Here is a 24,856-nt window from a genome sequence, read left to right on the forward strand (position 1 = left end):
GAATTCTGCTTGGCTTCATCTATATCTTGCTGGATGTTGTATGTGTTATATTTTCATACATTAAGGATTTCTATAGAATTTGTCATTAGCCATAATGGTTTCCAGGAGAATCGCTGGCTCAGCTTTAAGAGTGAATAGCTTCATCCCTAGTTTAGCACTTCTGTCAGGCTAGGATCAAATCCAGACACTCCTTCAATTTTTCTTTTAGTGGATCATCTACACTTAATCTTAGCCTCTGACAAACAGGATTAAGAAAACTCTCTATTTTTGTTCAAGGTCCCAAACCCATATATAAACACTGTAATTTACTGCATAATGGCAGCCCTTTCAAGACATAAGTATAAGTAGCAATAACAATCGTGCCTTTTTTGAGAAGCTCTTGTTTCCGGAGGTGAAAAGCACACAGCTGAAGCAGTATGTGGGTGACCTCCACATGTCTGAACTTCACAATGCCTTGAAAATCCTGCTGCTGAACAGGAGGATCAACACGGTCCCTTCTCATCCAGAAAATTGAATGAGATTAGCTAGAACAGCAACAATTTCTCACCTGATCCATCCTGCAAAGCCGTTTGCTTAATTGCTTTGGAGATTTCAGAGGTCAAATTCATCCACTGAGTTGCAGGAGGCATGGTAGGGTTCAGTTTGGTTTCAGTGCAGGGAAAAGCTTTAGAGTACAGTTGACAATAAAGTGTGTGCAGAGGTATTGAGATGAAATCACAGGCTAGGGAAGGCTTAATTTGCTTAGATATTTTAACAACAATAGAATAAATTCCTAAGAGTCTACTACGTTCTGTGATATGAGCTGGTGAAAAAAATATGTATTTTCCACGGAGACTTCAAAAAAGGGGAGATAGGGGTTTCTGAAGTGAAATGGTTTCTGTTTTTAATTTAACAAACAAAAGGATTTTCTGCTGTAAAGACTTTTGAATGAAACATTTTCATTTTTAGTGAAAAACCCCTTTGTGGCCAAAACCAAAATTCTAGGTAAGAGAGGGGAATAAAAGGGTTTTGAACAGTTTCTGCAAATATTCTGAGTGCAGCTTTGCCTTCTGATACAGCCATGGCAGGCTAGAAAACTATACAAACTGGATGTTTTAAAAGGCATACATTTAAATTTCACTGTCCTTACTTCCTTTATTGCTGAGCTTGCAGAAACAAAAGAGAGAGGAGGAAAGACTTGTGAAGCTTTTCTGTGCTCCTTGTGCGCTTGCTTAGTCCGAATCTCCCCACTCAGGCCCTGACATGGGCTGCAGCAGCTCCAAAGGGATTCTTACACACGGCACTGTGGTGTTTTTCCTTCCACAGTGAAGCAAGGACAATGTGTATAAACCAGTTTTCCTTTATTCCCTCATTGTTCCTGCAAAGAGCTACAGACAGAAACTGTTTACCAGAGCACTGTGTTGGAAGAGTGAACACAGACCTAATAGAAAAGGAGAAGGGGATAAGGACAATATTTTTTGTTTGCTTGAAAGGTCAGTGAACTCTGAAATATAGAAAGTATTTGCTATAGTGATTTATTTAGTACTTGAGGTTTTAACCTAAGAAATTTTAAACAAATGAAGAGTTTTATACAGGGGGTAATAAGCCCCTAAATAATATTCAAGCAGGGAGTATTTCAGTGAGCCACATAGGGAGGAGCGTAATAAGAGTTAAATTGTTCCTGGTCCAATAGCAGATTTTTCTTTAAATGAATGCAATGAAAGCATCCTCCCCTGAGTATCATTTGTTACTCTGGAGCCAAAATCCTCTCTTATTTACGCATAAATCTAGGGGCCTTATTTGCAGGGTACCAGTTGCCTTTGACTCACTTCCCAAGGCGCGCTGCCTCCATCACCCCAGGTACAACACAACATCTGGTGTCAGGCTGTGGCTCTCAGTGGATGTATTCCAGAGATGTATCAGGATAACCACGTTCAGAACTTAATTTTCATACTTAGGGCTAATGAAAGCCTGATGTTATGGAGGTTTATGTACCAGTGGAGGCCAGCAACATCTGAACAGGGGTAGCTTAAATTAACATGTACAACAGTGTTCAGACTCCTTTCACAACAATAAAAAAAAAAAAAAAGGAAAAAAAGCCATTTGAATCTAACTCAAGAAAGGCAAGGTTATTACTCATATCCCAAGGAGATACGGTATGTGTGATGAACTGGAAATGCTATTAAAGAACAGATTCCTGTTCTGATAGGCCAAGTAAGTGCTGGTTTCACTGGTACACTGTTAATTACACATTCACTCTTTCACGTAATGAAAAAGAGTCTCATGTAGTGTCTACAAAAGGGGTTTGCAGATTTGCATAGAATGAAACCAGCAGTGACAAATGTCAGCAGTACCATATACTGATGCCATGAATAATGCATAACACAGAAATGTGAATCTGTAAGTAGAGAAATAATCAAAACTGCGGATCTTTTTTTTTTTTTCCCCCCCATCACTCTCTCTAGGCATATAAAGTCTAATTTTCTTAGCACTTCAAACTCAAATGGTTTCAAGGATTCTGTTTCAGACAGAGAAAACCGATGAATGGCCATGGCGGCTTCCACTTTTTGATCATCCATTCAGGTCTGGTCAGTCAAACATTACCTGTTGGCTTATGTATCTGCCTGTGGCACTACCTGGGGCTCTGCTTGGCTGTTCCCATCCAAGGCCAGGATTTACCTGCCCGCTTCCCTCCCCAGGCAGGGTTTCCATAAGAACGGTGGGGCTGATCAGAGGAAATGTGGAGATTCACCACTCTCTGCTGTATTACTTTGGCTTCCAAGATTTTCCATGTCTGCTGTGCGCCTCCTGAAAGGCAGCTTTGGAGCAGTAGCTGAGGGTGGAAAAGCAACCCCCGTGTTTAGCCGTACTATATCCCCAAACTCTACCAGCTAGGTTACTGAGCTGTACTTTCTGACAGCCTGGCTGGGCAGATGGTACCCCAAAACCGCCAGAGCAGGAATTAATGCTTCCCCACTGGCTACAGGAAGCACTGCAACTGCCTGAGATGAAGGTTTGCTTTGATAATCTTTTGCTTAAATAAGCAGATGCCCACAGACTTCAGAAGGCATCAGCACATGCTCCTACAGTGGAGCCAGCATAACCAGCCCCTAGGGGAGAAACAGAAACACCCCCATACGTCTGCAAGGGGGACACTGAGGGATGCCACGAGAGTGAATGTCATAGCCAGTCAGCAAGGATGTCAAGGAAGAGACCCCAGGCTGAGCAGTTCTGTAAAACACTTTCCTCTGTTGTGACTAGCATTTAAACTAGAATTTGAATAAAATCTGACCTGTACGAGGCAACACTGATGTAATTCTCCACTGTGTAGATTCTCCACTAATTCTCAGACTAACACACCAACAGGGCGGTCACCACCTCTCCCCAGCCATCTCAGTTCTATAATAGGAGGGAAATATCATTTAGTTCACAGCCAAAGCATTTAGTTCGTGGCAAGCTGTACACTTTTTATTCAGCAGCATCTTACACAGCTGGATATCTCCATTATTTATCTTCTTCACTACACAGTTTGTGTATATATGTGCAAGCATTACGTAGTTTTTAATTCACACTCTTAAGTACCACCTGTCTGTTTTCCTACACAGAAATCCACATTAAGAGTCCCAACAGGATTTTTAATCACGTTTCTTGTGCATTATACACTCTGCTAGCCTACTTAATCATTTGATCATGTGCTGTTTAATCCATATGAACCTGGTCTTGTTCCCTCTACAGAAAAGATGGTGTCTGGAAATGCAGTAACACTGTAAGACAAACTGTTATCTTTGTGGTTCTGGCTGTGACTGTATGCTTGAAGTGAAAAGTCCCTTACATATTCTTTCTCACTAACACTGCTTGCTGCACGGTTCTGCACCATTTTGTCCAGCCTGAACAATTCTTTCTGTAGAATTAAAATGATCGCTTCAATTGGAAAAGACTGAGTTGCAACACATTAAAGGAGCAGAATTAAACTTACACAGGTGACATGCTTTGAAGCATTTTTAGTCATTTAAGAACTCTGCAACCTTACTGTCCTCCCAGTGACTTCAGTGACTTTTTTTTTTTTTTTTTTAAATCAAGGAAACTCCAGGAAGGAGGGCAGGTTGTTTTTAATACAGAAATCTAATCATGTGAAGTGAGAATATTGGGTCTGGAAAGCTAAACACCTTTGCCCAAAGCAGATAAACAGTGATACAGGGTCTTTGGCAGCATGAGACAGGACTCTCCAGGAACCTTGCTTTCTTCCAGAAACATCATCACAGATCACATAACAGGGGCCTTTATATATAAAAATGCAACACTCTTATGCATGCATGTGCAAACACAATGGAGTACTGAGAGACTGCCTATTCACTGGGCATTGCCATACTATTTATGTACGCATGCATAGGCAAAGCTAATGAAACACAGAGACAACTTGGTTTATTCTATGACCAATAATAGTATATGCACAAAGAAACAGATTTTTAAGAGACTGTTAATTCAATCTTCTGAAAAATGGTTTCTTCCCAGCACCAAAAGACATACCAGTTACCTAGAGATAGCATCTCAGTAAAAAATCAAGCCTATGCTTAATTTCGGGCTTATGCCAATGAGCTGCTAATCCAGTTACAATCAGAAGCTAACAATACAGGTGGCACTTCAGAATGCTTTCCTTACTCAGAGCATTGGTTTCTGTCAAACACATTTCCATAGTCTCTTGCTGAGGCCAAATATCAGTATAAAAAAAGCTGCAAAGCTTTTTTTCTTCTGGAGATGAAAATCAAACATTTTTTTCTTTCTCCTTGAAAAACTGCTAAACTTCCAGGGAGAAAGAAAAAAAACCTGTTGATGTACCAACAACAACCGGGACAATTATGAGCCAGAGAAGGAAATGCTGGATATTTAGCAACCAGCTAAGGACTTGCATCATCTCAGATGCCAAAACAAACTGGCCCAGAACAGAATACTTTTTTCCCATATTTCATCAAATAACACTTTTACCATTCCTAGTTTTCAAATGGAAACTCTGCATTCCCTCCCCATTGCATATTTTTACATAAATGAGAAATAGCAAGGAACAAAAATATTGCAGAAAATCTACACTAAACGCAGGGAAAATGTAATTTAATAGACACTGCATAGTGTTAAGGGTATTGAAGAATTTCATCTTTTTGCATAGTTCCAGCACTCTGCTCTGCAGCATTACGTATTGGGCATACGGCTGCAAGGGAAGAAGAGTGAAGCAGAAGACTCGCATATTTTGAGATGCTTGTCACTTCAGAGGTTGGGATTTAATACTCTATGGTTCAGTTTCAATCACTGTAAGTTGTCAACCATCTTTCTTTTTAGCAAACCTCTTACCTGCAATGCGGTCCCAGACTGAAGGGACACATGCCCTTTCAAAGAGGTAAATGGTCTGGCAGCAGAGGCACCTTCACCATTCTGCTACCACTGATGGTGTATTTATGCATGTACCTCATTTAGCAGCTGCTCAATGTTTACTTTGGAATTGGTGCTTTTCCAGTAAGATTTGTACAAGATCAGCATAAATAACCAAAGAAGGACAGAGTGGAAATGAAACCCTAAATACTCAAAACTATCCTTACATTACATCTCCTTGCAACTGTACTTACAACCTCAACATGGGCAGATAAACTGAGCTGAGAGAATACATGAGCAAAATTACAACAGCTCCTAATCTCTTTGGGTCCCTCCAGCCTTTGCTGTCGGCAGAGAGGCAAGTGTGTTTCACTCCCGAAAGCTATGGATCAGAAAACCTGAGCTTGAATCAGAATTACTTTAAATCCCACTGGGCCAAGGTGTTAATTCATACTGCATTTCAGGTCAGGAAGTAACTCAGTTGAAGCACACTACTTAACATATCTTGAAAAAAAAAAAACAAAACAGGATAACAGGCTGGTTAACAAAAAGTGAGCATTGGGAAAATCAATGACAGTTAAGATTGCTGTAGCCCTACACTGCAAAGTCTTCTCCTGCACTGTTTTGCCTTGGTAGAACATTACCCTGCTCACATAACAACAGATGCAGGTCAGCAAGATCTCAAAGTTGCACCTACCCTGGATTTCTGTCCATCATCACACTTATCCCAGGGCATCAGCACCTGAGCAAATGCCTCACAAACATGTGCCATGCAACTTGGTCTGCTGTGATGTAGCATGTCCTGCTGCTATGATCCAATGGAGTTGAAGCCTGGCATCTTACTTCACTGGCTTTGGGGGCAGAGCTTGGAAGTAGGGCAGTTAGAGTGACCATAAACACAAAGGAATTAAGTTGTGCTAATGAGAACTTACCAAAGCTAACAAGAACCTCCAAAATACCTCTTCTGCTCAGCCTGCACAGCCACAACGGATACTCTCAAACTACTGTGGCAGATTAGGAGAGTTATGTTGCACCAGTCCTCCAAGAAGAAACCCAGAAGAGCAATTATAACAAGGCTACCGAAGGTTATGAATGAGCTATCAGGGGCCGTTCAAGAACTGGCTGCATTGTATCTACCTCCAGCTTGCATTACCCATTTCTCAGACTAATGAGAATGACAGAGTTCCTCCAACCAAAGTAGTTCAAGACTATGCTATGCCTCTTAAGAAAATATGTACTTCCAAATGCTGCAAGAATAGCTCAAACATCTGGACAGATTTTGTACTTTGAAAGCCAGTAAATTGGAGTGACCCACCTCAAATTTCTTTAGGGGTACTTTCCAGTTCCAGGTGAGCTGGAATTGGAAAGGTATTTTTTCATCATGTTCAGGTGTTTCAGGTGTTTTTTCATCATGTCAGATCAGCATAAGCTTTGCCAGTTCTTTTTAAAAAGCACTTCCGGCCACTAGTTTTAAATCCTGTATTTTCTTTCGCTTGATGAATTAAAATTTATCATCTTCACCTAAAACTCCCCTTTCTGTTCTAGGTGGCTAGTTACTCCTGCTCTGTACTGTACATTTTCAGAGTGAACCCATTTGTAAGTCCCTCCATAAATAACAAGGGAGAGAGCAAGTCTGGTGAAGAGGACTTACCAGGCTGCCATCTGGAAATCAGATTTTAGAGATATCAACAGTAAAGAAAGAGTCCTGCAACTTGCATAGTTACTTGAATTAAGAAAACTCACTTGAATATCAAAAGCCCCCTTCTCTTTTGGAGAGTTAAGTTCCCAAGCTCTTGGTCTCTGGGGATAAGGAGCTGGTTGGCTGGTTTTTCATGCCAGGAGCGATGAAAACTGAACCTTGTACATTTAAACACTTCCAGTTGTTCGTGAGTAAACTGTGAGCTAAAGCCATAATTGTGATGCAGGCCAAATCACATAATACTTTCAAAATTACGTTCATTTCTCCAGGGTTTACTAAAGGTAGCATGACAAGCACATTGATCCAATGGTAATATTCAGGTCAAAGTGTGAAGTTTTCAAATACCAAAGCCCTTTCCACAGTAAGTGTGTGGAATTGTAACGTTTTCTACAAAGCCCATCTAACATAGTCAGAATTTGTATTTTTACAGCGTAAAGAGCTTCCTCATTCTCTGGAGGTCTGCTTGTTCATCCCGTGATAAGACTGCAGAACAGTGATGCTAACCTGATCAGTGACAGCAGATGCCAAACTGTAGTGAATTCTCCACAACAGACTTTTCATAGGTACTGTCCCTTTGCTCCCACGAGAGACACTACAGCAGGAAATAGAAAGCTTGAAGGGCAAAACCAGAATTTATCCCCCCAAAGGCTATCTCCTTAAGAGATGCATGGTGGCAGTTCTAGACAAAATTATTTTTACACATAGTTGAGATAACAGTTCTGATCAGTGAGAGAAGCTCATAATCATGCTACTGCTTACCTTAAATCTTAGCTGGCACTCTTTCCTACAAAGTATTTGGATATGTAGTGCATGATCTGTGGGAGTTTGCCTGGAAAAAGTTTGCTTTTCTTGTCTGCTTTTACTGGATGATATTGGAGAATGCTCTCCCCATCACTGGATCAGGCCCTGCAACCATTTACCATACTATACTAAAACTGACTAGTGAGCCTCGTTTTCCGTCCTTTTGTGTTCATGTCATTAAAAACGGGTTTAAGTGTCCCAGATGTGTTGCAGAGCAACAGAGCCTCGACGTTTCTGCAGTTGTCTGTCAGAACCAGCACCGCTCCCACCACAGCTCTTCCCAGCAGTGTTGACTGCAGCAATTTTCCTGGTGGTACTTTGCTTCGCTAGTTCTCAGCCCATTTCAAATCACACACACTGAAACTTCTTTCTCTTGCGTTTTGGCTCTCTTTTCCCACTCTTCTGATATTTTTCTCTCCAATATCTTAATCTGGCAACATGTTCAGGGAGATGCCTTAAGAAGTCAATATGAAGGGGAGGAATTAATAAAACTAGCTTACTCAATAGGATATTAAAAATTCAAAGGCTGCTTTACTAATCATGTTTCAGTAGAAACCTGTTTCAAATTCTACTAGTAAATGGCTACAGTCATCAAATACATGCCCGAGCTGAACAGTAGGTATCATTACGAGGTATCTAATAAGGATTTATGCTGCTCTGACTGGAAGGCAACAAATTCCAGACACATGTAGGCCATACTTGGAGGGGAGGGATGTGAATCCTTCCAGGCACATAAACCAGAGATTAATGCAAGTCCTAGTGTACACACTAGAACAAATCTGTCCCAGTCTCCCCATTCTGCCATCAGTACCAGTGACTAGATTGTCCAAAACTACAACAAATTACAGAGCAGAGAAGTTTAAGCTCCCTAAGAATTTCTGCGCTGGAAGCATTACTGCAAATCATACTGCAAAAATAAAATTAATAGCTAGAAAAAATTAGCTTTTCTTCCTTTTTTTTTTTTCCCTCTGAGAGTAGCTTGATTATTTAATATTATTATTAACTCCGTTTATTCCTAATTTCTGGAATCCTCTTTTATTTTTAACCAGACAAAAGCTTACCATTATTTTTTTCTGACCAGGGGAAAAACTTCATCAATAAGGAAAGTGAGGGAGAAAAGAGCTCCGTGAGATGTGGAGCACCTGCTGTTCCCAGGGAGATATGTGGTTCTGGGATTACATCCATGGACGGGCTCCAAAAACACTGGGATTTAGATTGCAGGATAATCATCTATACCCAGATGATGTGCAGTATTGCTTTTCCTTTTATTTTATAACATTGTTCAAACCCAAACACTACATCATGCTTTTAAAACCCTGCAAAATATTTCTACTTCCCTTGGAATTATATACATCATGTATTTTGGTAAATCCTGGCAAAAAGAGCAGGAAAAAAAAAAAAAAGGAAAAAGAAAAAAAATGGCTTAATGAGCAAAACAACTACTTTTTGAAATGTATTTTTCTTCCATGTTGTGCTTGCAAGGGGGGACTGCAATTACTGCTTCACAAGTGCCATGATGCACAGGCTGTTTTTGGCACCTTTAACCTGTCTTCCACAGTTTGCTGAAAAGCTCAGATTCCACATTTGTCTAAAGCCTGCTAATTATTCACTGCTGTGATAAAAAAGGCAGGCCTCAAAGGACACATATCTGATCCATATTAATAGGACCTGTTGCTGGAGTAACTGTTTCAGCCATATGCAGCCATCAGTGCATCCCCAGCGTGGATGTAACTTTGAACAGCAGGACCACAGGTATTTGCCAACCCTCCTGAAAGTCACCCTATAACTACATAATAGTTATACTGGTATAACTGCATTAGTACTAGGAGATTTTCCTGGCCCAGCTCCACTGGCCAAAGATCACAGTTTTTCACATCCCTGGCTGGTTTTGCTATGCCAACAGAAATCTGCAGCATAGGTCTGGCCACAGATCTACACGCAGTGTAGTTCTCCAAAGGGATTTTATTCATGTCAAACAGCACAGCTATATTTACAGCATGGAAGGAGATTTATAAACTACTGTGCTAACCTGACATCATCCCCTACTAGAACGGGAATTTCAGATTCTGTAGAAGACACTCCACTTGAGACCATCACCCTCTTTGCTTTTACCAGTGCAGGATCAGCACAAGCCCACTAATTTCTTTTGATATGACACCAATTTACACCAGTGCAAGAGGAGAAGACAACTTGGCTCTAAATTTGATGCTGCCGCAGTGTTTGGTGCTAGTGATGCTGTATTCTGAGCAGCTTTCCTTCTGAGGTGATGGGGTTGGGTGGCTTTCAGCTAAAACACCTACACTAGAAGATATGTATTTTTTCTACTTAAACTATCCAAGCGTCTAGGATTTTTGCCTCATGTTAATGAAGACAAATTACTTTGCAGTTACCATGTGATCTAGAAAAATGAATTAAAGATTATGAGGGAAATTTGCATCAACATTTCTTTCACTGTCATGATTTGTACCAGCTGTAAACCTGACCTCAAAAATTCATGCTGTTGTACACAGTGCAAATCAAAAAGCACAACACAATACCATCTCTCACAGTCTTCCAGCAACACTGCATTTGTCATGCTAACTTAGAAGACACAGCAGTGACAAAGTTTGGAGTATGTATTAGGTTCTTTCCATTCTGTGAGGTTCCTGCTACTTCTGCTGCACACACACAGTGCTGTGATGAAACTGGTCTCTTATTTTTGTTGTCAGCACAGAGGAAACCACTAAACCACATGCCTCTAAACCTCACACTTCACAGACTCGCTTAGCAGCTACCAATTTTTTTTCAGGTGTCACTGCATGGAGATGTGTTTAAATTGTTCTCTCTCTTCCTGGATGGCAGCCAGCACAACACACAAATTTGGGCAGGTTTGATGCAGACAATGTTCTGACTAACAGTGTGAAAGCATTTCATGAGAATAAAATGAAAAAAGAATGAAATGACTTACTGCTAATGGCTTACTCCCTTTTGCTTTTTAGCAAATGACATCATAACAAGCCCAGGAGCGTGTAAGTCAGAAGCTAAAGCCAAAGAGAACCTGTGTGATTTACCTTCTCTCTGAAGCGCACATGCATTTCATTTCACTACCCAGTATGGAGGGCGCAGCACTAGAGCTAACAATACCATGTCCTGAAAAGAGCGAAGACAGATCCTGAGAGTGTCGCTGATGAAGGATGTAGAGCTGCACTTCTCTCACAGAGCAATTTGCTTTAGCATTTGTCTGTGTTGTCATTGTCTCACCCATGGCTGAGTCACAGCAGAGCTCTCCAGGGTTGTGTTGGAAAGAGCTGAGCATTCAGCTTTTCTCTGCCCTCCATAAGCTTTACCCGTTTTCATCCCTGTTCTGATTTATTTGGAGCACAAAACAAAAAGACAGTGGGGTTTGTAAAATGGGTAAGATAATAGAAGAGCAAGTTTTCAATGTCCAGGAACACATGCTGAGTGCACTACACTTGGGAATATCTGGGAAACAGATGACAGCCAGAACATTCTCAAGAAATTATGTTAGACTCAAAAAGTTGACTTAATAGTTATATTCATATTTCTGACACTGTACCTCTATCCCACCACTACCAGCGATGTTCTAGCACAGACTTTACAGTTTTAGAAAAGTTACGAATTAGTTGCCACCTGCTGATATTTAAACTTACATAGGGCTACAATTACAAGTAACTATCTTAAGACTTGTCTCTGTGTTTCTGCTCAGGCAAGAGTCTCACAAAAGCACAGAGGCTGGCAGAATATGTCCTCAGTGATGAGTCTCTTGCATTTCTTCTTCACTCATCTTTTACCAGTTGAACAGTAGAAGAATAACACCACTTGCCTCCAGCCCTTGCTACCTAAGTAAACTGGGGTTAGGAGAAAGTGTTGTGGTTAGTAGCAGGGCATAGGGACAGATGGACAATAGAAAATTAATTTAGGGCAGAAGAGAATCAAAGCTCTGGAGCAACTTTCCAATAAGGCACAAAAACAACAACTCTCAGAATGGAATTTAATTGAATAGTTGAAAATCATTTAATTCTTGTGAGAATGGGGATGAGACTCAGTGATACAAGAGATCCTTTGCAGTCCTGTATTTCAAAAGTGACTGTTTTGTGATGATTTTAGATGATGATTCTAGAACTTAATTGCATGTATAGTAAAAGCTTAATAATGATGTCTATTCCTTTACATCAGCCATGTTTTCCTAGTTACATCTTGCTCTAGCATGTGGCGGGCAGGAACAGACATTGGCTTCACTTCTAAATGACTTTTAAAGGATAGAGGAAGAATACACTTCTTCTATGTAGGACTCCTGCCAGCAGTTCTGGAAGCTGGAGTTGTTGTCCTTATGCTTAGCAATACAGATATACAACACCACTTCATTTCACTCTAAGGAGCATATGGTCTGTCTAGCATGTACTTGAACCACTGCCATTTCATTCTAGCCTGGCTGCTTTGTAACAACAATAGAATATGGGTTTCAACCCATCCGCTTTTCCAGTAGCATATTTTCAAACCCATGCTACTCATCTCCCAGCTACAAGCACAGTTGCAAATAACTAGGAAGCTCAGGAAAAAAATGACCTGCCAGTACTTAATCACTCGAGGCATATGGGTAAAATGTTTAAAAAAAAAAAAAAACACAAAAAAACACCTTAGTACACTTTGTGTAATTAATGTTTAGCCATAAAGTGAAATGGTTAACTTAAATCTATTGATCAACCTCAGAGATCAAGGATTAAGCCTATCACTGTGTCTCTGTGGAACGGTTGCTGCGTTGTGAGCAAGAGGGTAAAGAAGTGAATGAGATGACACTCTCATGAGCCAGAAAGGGAAAAGCAAACAAAATTGGTGTAACTATTTACACAAGAGGAGCATAATAAAATGACCATTCTGGATAAAACTGGCAAAAAATATAAGCTTAACCACATTCGTTTATTACTGTTTGTGGGTTTTTTTTTAATCTTATTACTTCAGAGGGCATTTTAAGAGAGCAAAATTTGGTCAAACAAATGCTCTGCTGATGGTTTTCAATCTCTTGTGGTGGTAAGTTTGCCAGAAAAATTAACATCGTGGAACAGTCCTGTTCCTTTTTTATGCAGGGCAATGACTTGAATCCATCAGAATTACTAATGACATGAGAAAAAATACACTGTAGAAAGAAACAGTTGGCAGTAATGAATTTAAATTCATCTTCATAGTGAGAAAAAAGGAAATGTGTTGTGATAGGCTGACATCTTAATGAATGCACATACTGCTTGACTTCGAGTAGGGCGTTTGAGGATCTCCAAGGAACAGCATGATTCGTCAAATGCTTGCTGGTGAATGCAAGAGTTGTAAAAGGAAAACTTAAGATTTTAAAAAGCAATTTCATAAATTAGCTGTTTTACAGCTTGTACTGTACTAGCATCTTCACAGTCACACTGGAGAAAAAAAAAAAAAAAACCTTTTGGTGTTGCCATTCTTAGGTTAACATGTTTTTACTGTGCGAAGCAAAGAGGAAACAGGATATCGCTCTCTTTCTGCAGGTTCTGCGCCAGCCAGGAAAAACGCTATAGACTGACTCTAACAAGTAATTTATAAACTGTTTTTTGACCACACTGATTGCAATTACAAAATGAAAAGAAAAGCCAGAGTGATAGGAAGGCTAGAGAAAATGCACTTCCATTGGGGCTTAGAGTACTTGACTTATCAAAAAGGAAATAAAGAATGATCTGATTACAGTGTGTAAACACACCTTCATGGTGAAAAATAGCAGGTCCCAGAGGGCTGTCTAACCTAGCGCAGAAATGCACTGCAAGAATCAATAGCAAGAAATTAAAGCTAAAAATAGCTATGTAAATTCAGAAATAAAATAGGCAACATTTTAACTATAACACATCACTAAGACTGATTATGAACAGAAACAGCAGATTCCTTTTTTTGGTTTTAGATGATATAATCTTTTCTTAAAACGCAAGCTGTCTCTTGTCTAACACAAGTGGGCACAGAGAAGTTCTGTGGAAGGGACTACAGAGAACAGGCAAGGTAGGAGATCTGACACAGGCCCCCTTTTGTGCTTTTTGGGGCCAACCACCCTTTGAAATCAGTCAATTCTCAATACTCTAGCACACCACCAACCCCCTCGCTCTACAGTTTTGCCAAGTTTCCTATGAAAATAAAACACAACTTTGTGCTCCACACAGACATGGGTCTGTCCACTGCCTCCTACTAAGTAATTCTGGAGCCCAGTGGCCAATTTTAAATAACTTTAACAGAAAGGTAAGGGGGCTCTAAAATACTAAATTGCTAAATAATTTGTGAAAATAGACAAAAGCGAGAGGATCTCATTTTCCCTACAGAGGAACTGGCCACATCATTAGACACCAGAGAATCCACTTTTAGTAGTGAAAAATGTGGTGGGTAACACTGCTTTTCTTACTCATTTGAATTCCACATTCACCATTAGGCTGCAGGGACTGTTCTTTTTTAAATGCCATTGCAATTATCAGACAGATCCCCCCAAAGGAAGATTTTTAATATGATTTCTGGCTACTGATAGCATTTCATTCGACGGAAAATCTAACCTGGAAAACGATCCCTTCACAGATCCTTTTGCAATATCAGGTCTGCAGAGAGCAGAGGCCCTGGCTGTTTGAATGCTCCCAGCTGTGGCCACATCTAGGAAGCTCCCATCAAAGTGGGATTAATTACACTCGGAAAATAACTACTGCTTCCATTGGCCCTAGAATGAATCCAAATGCTTAATTTTAGACGGAACACGTGGTTTCTTTGGCTACTAAAGTTTAGAAAGATGGATCACACACCTGGCTCCAGGAGAGCTGGAAACCTATACCAGATCAGTTGGGAAGATTCAATGGCAGGCAGAGCCCAGCCTTTTAGGAGGGTAGGGAGTAAAGTCATTGCCTACAGACATGGTGCATGAAACCCTGGCTTCAATCTCAATAACTTGACATTTATCTATAACAGTCATCTACAGGAAGGAAAATACAATAGAAGAAAGATCACGCGATGTCCATTCATAAGAGGCAGGTATTTACCCTAAAAAAAATGCCCCAAATCTTCAATAGGACATGTCTGCCTCTTTTATTAGGAGACAGATTGTATTAAATGACCTGTTTCTGCCTGTTTCTCGAGCTGTGACTAAGGCAGGATTAATTGCATCCTGTGAAAGGTGTACTGCATTGCTCATCTGCTGTTAAGGAAACAGAAATTAAAGCTGCCACATGAAAATGGAGTTGTTGCATCTCCACGCAGTGGTTGGCATGTGAAGAAAAGACATTCCAATCATCAAGACATCATTTCCGAAATTCAGACAACAATCAAACGTTTCAAGACAGTCATACCAACTAACGCTGAGGAAGTGATGTTTTCTGAGCATGTAAAATGCTTACGTTATTCAGTTGTTTTTTCCTTGTATTTGTGTATGAACAGAGAATAGCAACAATAAATGGTAACACAGCTATTTATGACTACAAGGCATTTTCTAATCCTGTCACACTGACACTGGACACACCCACGCCTAAAATTTTGAGGGGAGTCAAAGAGACACTGTTTCAAGCAAGTGAATCAGTAGCAACCCTCTGAGCAATCTCATTCCAGCCAACCCCTAGCGCACATAACCTCACACGTAGGGCCAATGGGGATACACAGACAGGACACGAAGCCCCAGTCTCTTACCAACACATATTGGCAGGAAGCAGTAAAATTCTAGCCAAAGTATTCCTCATGACACAGAAGAGGAGAGCTACAGATTCCTTTCCCCAGGGATAAGAATTACTAATAATTATAGCAATGCACTCTGTTCTCCTGCTAGACTTGAATCGACAAGGCTCTGAGCCCCACCTATAAAGGGCAAAATTCCTCGGCTCCTGCTAACAGCTATTAGCCAGTACAACTCAGAGCACAGCAAATTAACACCGATTAGGTGCAGTCAGCACTTTTTGCAACAGATTACGGGCATACCTTTGAATATGCCTGGTTAGGAACACAAAGAGAGCTTTCCTGGGCTCTAGTGGCTTGTCCCTGCTCACTGGGTATTTACTCACTGGGTGTGGAGCTATCAAGGAAACAACCCAAAAGAATGCTGAATATCAGTGTACAGGAGGGAACTTTCACCTACCCCTCCTCTGTTGGTTTGTCTGTTGATTCGTCTTCGTATGTCATCTCGTCACATGTTTTCTGTATCTAAGTCTCTACTGACAGCTGCTTGTTGTGAAAATAATCAATACATTGTACGTGAGGGAAAATAATCCATAAACATTTTCGGGATATCTTTCTACATAGACTGCTGCTGTGTTTGTAGCCAATTTACTTCTGTTGGCCTTTTATATTTCCTGTTATACACAGAATACCCTTCAAGAGAATGTCAAGTTAAAAACATACCATTTAGATTTCCAATAAACTTGAAAAATTATCCAAGACATTTCAAGCAATGCAATTCAAGAATGTACATCGTATTTATAACTAAGCCCTGTTTAGGTATGATCAAGAAGAGAATAATGTGCCAACACAACGCATTACCTTGCAGAGCAGAGGTAACGCTTTAACTACCGGTCTTCTGAGGAATTTCAGATTTAAGCAATTCCATCTGAGTCAGATTTCTCCTTCCTACATTTTTAGTTTTATTAGCTATCCTGAATTTGTTTTCAAGAAGGATCTTCTCGGGGAGGGAGGGAAGGAAGTTAGTTTTCTTCTCTATTTTTACTGTTGTCCTAAAAGGGACAGATATATTTGAAAAGGCTGATGTGTGAGACAGAACTATTTTTTAAGATTGCCCAGAGAGGTTGTATAGCCTCCATCATTAGAGATATTTCAAAGCTGCCCAGACATGGCCCTGGGCAACTGGCTCTAGGTGGGCCTGCCTGAGCAGAGGGATTGGACCAGATGACCTCCAGAGGTCCCATCCAACCTCAGTGAGTCTGCGATTCTCTCTCTAACTCCTGCCCTGACTTGCTTTGTAACCTCAAGTGAAGGAAAAGTTAAAAAACTAAACAAAACAAAACAAACCCTCTTCTGCCTGATGATATTGCCATCACCTCTAAAGAAAGGGTCCTGACCATAAAGCTAGAACATCTGAAACCACTGCTTCAAAGAGACTAATTCAGTAACTGTTAGTCAACATGAGAAGAGACTGTAAACACAGCATAATGATGAGAACTAATTCCTGTTCTGTCTAACATGGAAGATCTAAAAATTCTCTGGAATAGAAATTAGAACCCTGGTATCTTCATGCATATATAAAACACTTTCACTGTAGTACTTTATAAGCCCAGTTTCAAAAGGCTTGTCTTCTGCACTTTCATAGGAAACACAGAATACGAACCACTGTCCTCCTGTGCAAAGAAGTGATCTGAACTGCCATCTGATATCTAAACACTAGTATCTATAAATTAAAGTAGGGCTCCTAGGACTTTCCCTGGTTGTTGTTTTGTCAGAGCAAATTCCAGTCATCAGACAAAGAGGCAGATTTCATAAGTGAATCCTCACCAGAAGGAAGCATGTGAAGACTGCGGGTAAAACTCAATCCTACATTCAGTCTTAACTCTTAACTTGAAGGCTCCCTCCTCAGCGTCAATATCTGGATTGGACTCTGAGGCACCCAGCTCCCCAGTAACTCAATACATACCAAAGCTAGGACATGGGGTTGCTGTAGGCACTCCAAGCGTGGGGTCTGGTGTTCCTACAACATTTCCTGGAATCAGCCTTCAGTTACTATTGGAAGGAATCCATGTCACTTAGGAGTTCTATAAATTTAAGCCTTATTTAAATCCTAAATTATTCTTGGTAGAAACACTCTTAAGTTCATGTTTCTCAGGCTTGTCCACAAACAGCAGGAGATTAAGATTGCCCAGACTGGACAGTAATAAAATAACATTGGCACTGAATTGATAATATGGGCCACCCTAATCTGCCTCCCCTTTTTTCTACAATTTTGCAAGTTGAGGAAGGAGACGGGGGGCTCATTCACTGTTCATATATATGTATGTATGTATATATATATGAAATTAAGAAGAAAAAAAAAATCTGCGAAATTCCTCTTAACACCATTAAATCAGTTTAAAACAAGATTGGTAATGACGTACATAGAAATGATACAAATTAAAGAAAAAAAAATCAATCTAGCCCAAAGCAATCTAATAGCCTTCACACAGACCTGTATTCCCACATTTATGCACCACTTAGGTGCCTGTCAGGCATCTTCACTGAAGTTGGTAGGATGTTCTGTTCAGAACAGGCCTTAAGGTGTGGTTTTAAATCAATTTAATTAAAACGGTAGAAGAAGTTGTGTTCATCCTCTGAGATGTGATTAGTGTTCCAGCCATGTATGAGCCTCACCACAGTAGTTATGCATACAAGCCTGAACCTGTGGCTAACATCAGGCACAGTGTGATTAATCCCAGATTAATCTGGCAAGAAATGAGCATGTTTATTATCTGTTGTATAATTCATCCCCTACTAATACTTAAATTTATTTTCAACAGGTACAATGCATGATCCTATTATTACAGACCCAGGAAAATGGGTACCTAGTCTTGTAATTGCCTTAGCAAAGTGTTTTAGGCAACTTTCATAATATATGGTGACAGAAATTCCCAGATGGTTAGCTAGATATGGCATTTGTCTTGATTTGTATATAGGAATTCATTAGCACAGGTAGTACTAACAGAAACAACCAACCACAAATTTGGGGAATGTGTTGTATGTTCACTACATAAACAGAATCTGCCCCTAACAGATTACACAGAAATCAACAAGCCTGTAGAGACAGGTATTGCTATGTGCAGTTTCCAATTAAAATATGCATTATTTATAGCAGTAGAACCTTTGCCTCACTGTAACAAGACAAAGAGTCCTTTGTCAACTCTGCTACAACCCCTAACCTATGCTGAGACTGCGCTGTGTGGAACAAGTGTTCTATGAAATGTCTGCCCTGACAGCAAAGGGAAATAGAAGGAAACAGAATGCAGGGGACAATTCTCTCAAGAGAAAGCACATTTCATTTAACAGCTTCGTAACAGTTGCACAGAAAACTTTCTTCAGTTTCCCCTTGTACTCACGTAAGCTGATGCTCAAAAAACCACATGCATCACTTAGCTTTACTGGTTTACGCAGAAAGAAAGCAAAGCATACTAACTTAGGTATTCCCAGAAGAATTGTGCTTGGAGCTAGAAGTGGACTCATAGGATCTGTAATACACGATAATTGAACTAGAAACTGTTTTCTAAGCTAATGAAATTGTTAATATTTTATATTAATAAGTGATAGGTTTACATTATAGACACTTCAGAATTCCATTAATGGCTATTCCTGAATTATTAGGGTGTGTGGACTTTTGATAAAAGGCTAGGATTCCAAGATACCTTACACAAACAAACAAGAAACATGTCAAGATTACTACTTTTGTATCTGAATTTTGTCCCCTTTCTAGAGAACAAGGAAGTATTTCTGATAGATTGTGTCACATACTTAGTAAAATATCACTTACAAGGACACACCAAAATATTTCACTTTACTGCAGAATAAGTGTACTGTCTGAGGCTAGTATAAAGAGCAGATTAGAATTTGGTTCTATAAATCACACCTTGTACATATAAAGACTGCTGTCAGCAGTCACTCTCTTCAGTACGCTAACTAATGATGAATATTTCTGCCCACTTACAATAGGCTAATAAATATATAAAAAAAAATGAAGCGCTTATTTTACATTCATGATCCAAGCTCAATTAATTTCCCAAGCCTATTATACAACTACACAAACAACAGAGGGGGGAAAAAAAAAAAATCAGCACATTAGAAATTCTAGTGGGCATGCAACTGCACCATGCTATGCCTGCAGCTCTGCTACTCCAAGCTGTACCCTTGCCTGTTTTCAAATACTAGGGTTGAACTTAGTGCCTACATGAAAGATGCAAAAAACAGACAAAAGGCTGCCAGAAGTAATGTCTAGTAATTTGGTAAGTGGTATAGTCTACCCTTCACAATATTACTGAATAAATTCCCTAGAAAAGTAGGCACTAGACTGCTTACACCACAATTGTCAAGGTGACATTAAAATGAAAGCTCAGTCCACTTAACTGTTAGGAGTCCCCTTGTGCTTTTTGCAAGATTGCAACTGTTGATCTGAATTTTGGCTGAATTCCAGTTTGGTTAATTAAATTCCACACATCTACATCCACACATCTACTGATAAATGCTATTAAATAATGAACATGCTAAGTCAATGTCCTCTGGGTCTAACATCAGCAAGGATCGAAATAGTTCCCTGGTGCAAAGTTAAGGAAACGCTGCTGGAATACTTCTGAATAAAGTACTGCTGTTTTTGTAAATGAGTACTTACCATTCAAGCAAATTCAAGTTAAAGAACCATCAGAATATTACAGCATTTTGAGTGGTTTGTACAATGTAAATTGTACTAAAGAGAAGTAAAAACTTCTCATTAGTAATTATGTATGTGTTTAGTTGCAATGTCCAACTATTATAATTCCAGATGAAGAGGAACCAAGTGTCTTTGGTACGTGCTTCCAAACTTTCCTGTTCTGACTTCATGACAGGAAGATGTGCATCAGTTTCTAACAATATAAACATTTTTCTTCGGAAAAAAATAATATATTTTTACATGTCTCCTACCATTTGCCAATAGCTATTCTTCACATAACTCCTTTTACTAACATTTTGCTGTAAATCAAGGAAACCAAAACTTATCTGAAGAGAAATTTCTATCCAGTCGAACTAGTGTATTCTTTATGTTTAAGACAGCAGTATAGGCACACTTCAGTCAGTGTTTGCTTCTGTCTAGTAGGAATTGTGATGTTATATTTTTTTAATTATTTTTAGTAAGAGATACTTCTCCTGAGTAGCATTCATAGCTAATAACAAACTCTACAAAACCACCATAGTCAAAGAATGTGGAGTCTTAGAGTAAAACCAGTCCTCTAACAGCCTGAAGTTAGAAAATATTTTTCTTCTAATTTGATCTTCTTTAAAGTGAGCAATTTCCACGTGGTTGAATTAGGCACAGATATATTTAGCCACTGAATTTTCAAGTCAGGTTTATTTGATGTCGTTATTTCAATAGTTTATATTTTTACTTTAACTTGGACTAGTTCATAATAGATATACTTTGTTAAAAAAATACAGGAAACAATTTACTGACTTATGAGTATTACTGTGTCAACAGATTTTCTTGAATCCTTTAGTGTTTTATATAAAGAGACCAATATTAAAAATGAGAGATGTAGCACAGAAACAACCTGTAGGGGTCAATGTTAGTTCAAGCACATTTCAACAGATTCTGCCTTCAAATGTCAAAATCTTCATTTGTAATTAAGCAGAATATATCAGGAAGATGTAACCAGAATGAAAAACCAACATATTCACCCTTTACAGAACACAAATCTCCATGCTCCTTTCAGCAAATTAGAGTTACAACCTGTACCGTAACACGCACACGTTTTGGGGATGACCATCTTAAGCATCTTATTTGAATATGTTCACCCGTACTTCTAATTGCCATAAGAGGACTGTTTCTTCTCTTCTTCCAGATCACCCCTGGCTTTCAGCACAAAAGTCTGACAATGCCAACAGCTTCTTTATTTGCTGGGATGCTCTGGTGGAAACTTAAGCACGAAGAACCTAACATTCCATAAGAAGCGATTTGAGAGCAAAGGTGGGCTGGGAACTGGTTAATGAGGTTCCTGCACCCAGCTGATATTTCTTAACGTTTTTTCAGAGAAGTTGTTTGTCAGGGGAAGAATAGCAGCAAAATCTACAGCCAAATGCCTCACCAGTGCGATGTCGGCGAACATGAGAAGGTCCAACCTTGTCTTCTGAATCCTGTAAAAAATTAAAAATATATCAGTCATTAGTGCCAATTGTGAGCATTGCACAAACACGGGCAGTCACTCTCTAGTTCCAAAATAGCTGAACAGTAGGTTAGGGGTGAGTCATCCCTAAAAAGATTGCATGGCTCTGTCCAGTGACAGAGCTAGACAAGAACACAGCTCTCCTGACTTCTAGGCCAAAGATTTCAGCTCCAGCATGCTCTTTTCCCAAGTGAGGGTTTCTATAACTAAAATATGTCATTTTAAATGAGAAAGATGATGTCTTTCACCAGATCTTTTGCCTATCACTGGAAAAAGTTAGTGTAGTGTGTATCATATTGTCCACGAGATTTCTATTTTAGTGTACCTGTGGATACCTCTATTCTTTGAAATTAAAACCTCTGTACAGACATTAAAAATACAAACTCCTACAAGCACAAGTATGCCAATTTATTCTTTTGTCTTAATAGAACATGTATGCATTTATATAGTGAGGATACAATTGCTCCAGTTTGCAGCCACACAGAGCATAGTTGCATGCATTTTCACATGCATGTGCATCTATCTGCATGTAATTCCAGCTCAACATAATGAACACAGCAAATCCACCTGAATATAGTTTTGACCTTGCACTTGCCATCCTGTTCTATCAATTTTGTGTTACGAAAAGGGGGCAAATCTCAAAATAAAGAATTTAACCATAACACAAATTGTGTCAAGAATTGATTCTATATTAAAGTGTGAGGTCTGCTACATACTTACTATGGGTCTAAATCCTGCCCTAAACCAGTGGGATTACCTCCTGGTCCTAATCAAAACCTTCGTTCTTTTAGACTGGTGTAATGCCAAATCTAGGATCTAAACCTTGGTGCTCGCACTTCCTCTGTACTAGGCCAACCTAGGATGTAACTGTGTACAGACTGTAAGAGAATCCGGACTGAGACACGTGGGTTACTCTCAGCATTTGTTACCAAACACCAACCAATCAGATTTCAAAGCTTATAAATTTGTAATGTAAGCTTCTTTGAATTTAAGTCCCTCGCCCCCAGCATATGTTAAGGATCTATTTACTTTGGCAACAGCTACAAACAGTGCTATGAGCTAGGAATCAAAACCTATCACCTACAGTAGGATTCATCCCACATAAGGCTATCTAACAGGCATATTATCTTCCAGGTTTCCTCTGTACAATTAACTACATGCAGGCAGTAAGTAACGCTACTGGGGTGAATCAGCCCACACATTTAACTGTCTATTATGAAATTAGGATGACTTCTGTGAATACCCATCATTTTCCACTGACTATAGAAGGGGAACTACAGAGATGTCAGATTAAACAAGCAACAAAGTAGACTAAAATTAATTCTTAGACTTGGTAAATGCACCCTACCAGCTTAAAAAAAATCATGGTTTGTGCTGCAAATATTTACCGGTTTTCTATACACGGGGTTGTACTACTTAAGCAGTGGTGTTATTTATGTGGATGGAACAAGCAAAAGACTGTGGACTTAACTCTCCTTTTCCCCTCACACTTAACAAGAAGTGTAATTGGTTGATCTGGCACATGAGAAAATGTTTTACAGCACAGACACAGAAAACCTTTGGCTTTCAAGTTATGGTTTATGGAAAAGATTAAGTATTTTCCCAGACATTCTTATTAAATCATCACAGAACTCTTTAAATCCCTATCTGTATTATTATCGGGAACACATAATTTTCAGGAAATCCTGTTGCAGCTTTTGACAGCAAAACTACCGAAAATGTGAACCTGTCGGATTCTGTGCAATCAGAAGCAGTCATCTGACTTCAGTCACTGAGTAATGCAGATATCTCATGCTGATTTACATTTCTTCTTCCACATCACTCTGAGCTTTTAATATGAAATAAGCCCTAAGGTAAAAGCACTCAACCTGTTGTAAACAGCCCAGATTCATACACATATGATTCTATGAACATTTCCAGTCTAGAGTTCATTATACACACATACACAGATACAAATACATATCAATACATTCTAAAATTAAATTTCACTGCAATCCTTAATTTTGATGAAGAGTTGCCACTTGAGATTTCACTATACTGGCATCCATATGATTACCGAAAAATAATGTCTCTGCTAAACACAGAGCACAAATAGTATTAGCTCATGAGAGCGTGAATAATGAAATTCTTTTCTAATTGAGTATCAGTAAGCAATGCATTTTTATTCTCAAACTAAACCAAAATACTACAGAAAAGTGTAATCTCTTAACTTTTTCAGATTTCATTAATGCGGTTATGCCATCCTTAGCTTTGCTTATACTCAGATTTCCTTGGTCATGATTTCTGTTTCCACCCTTTACACCTCACTCTTGAATACAGCCCACTGAATCAGTCAATGGGTTCTATGTGGGTGTAAATCCACATAGATGCTTGGCGACATGTATGCTTGGGGACTGGAAAAGAGTTGTTGGCTTTAGGTGTTCAGTGTTTGTTTTCTACTTCTTTTATATTCCTACATTTTGTTCTATTCCTCCTACAATTCCTGAAATAAAGGGTCTTAGAGTGTACTGTCCTTAATATCTTAAGGCTATCACAGACCTGACAGAGATAACTTAGAACAAAAATAAGCCTTAACTATATTTACCCAATTGAAGCAAACTGTTTCCCAAGTGTCATTTTCAAACAGCCAAACTAATTAGGTCTAGAACACTATGCAAGCATTTACACTTACCATTATGCAGACAGGAACTAAAATATTTTACATTAATATGTATTTTACATAAAAGAAAATAATACGTTCAGGCAGTGTTATCATTTACTCTTACAGACACTGGTTAAAACATTTACCTCCCTATCCTATTGACTTTCATAATGTTACAATTTTTTAACTTATTAAAGAACAATTCTATTAACTTAATTAAAACAGTCCCACAGCAAAAGTTAAGCATGCAAGTACCTACATTATGACAACTAAAGTGCATCCAAGCAGGCTGGTAGAAGGGGACATGTTAATTTGCAAGCAACAAAATCTTTGATTCCTGTAAGTAGGGCTGACTTACTACAAATACATGAAAAAGTATATTGCAAAAAGAGACAAAATACTATAACATATTACAGAGTGGTTTATTAAAAAATAGATTTTTAGACAGTCCGCTGTTATGCTTAGCTCTATCCAATAACTAAAGTTTATCTAATAGGAAGGGAAACTGGATTTCTCGTGCCTACCAGA

At 39.2% G+C, this 24,856-nt stretch overlaps 1 protein-coding gene across 6 annotated transcripts in view; it reads right to left on the reverse strand.

The window, feature by feature from the left end:
* Positions 1–24,856, reverse strand: part of LOC308190955 (uncharacterized protein) — a 74,813-nt gene that overhangs the window by 32,359 nt on the left and 17,598 nt on the right. For 4 of the 6 annotated variants that reach the window (XR_013947590.1, XR_013947591.1, XR_013947592.1 and 1 more), the window contains exon 6: positions 7,084–21,658. Coding sequence is in view for 2 of the 6 variants with exons in the window: in XM_080582787.1 (XP_080438913.1) it covers positions 21,610–21,658 (49 nt within the window). In the remaining 4 variants the exon portion in view is untranslated. The remainder of the gene's footprint in view (positions 1–7,083; positions 21,659–24,856) is intronic. The other 2 variants (XM_080582787.1, XM_080582788.1) reach the window with 1 other exon arrangement.

This window comes from Anser brachyrhynchus (assembly GCF_964034855.1).
Source record: "Anser brachyrhynchus genome assembly, chromosome: 2".
Classification (NCBI taxonomy): domain Eukaryota; kingdom Metazoa; phylum Chordata; class Aves; order Anseriformes; family Anatidae; genus Anser; species Anser brachyrhynchus.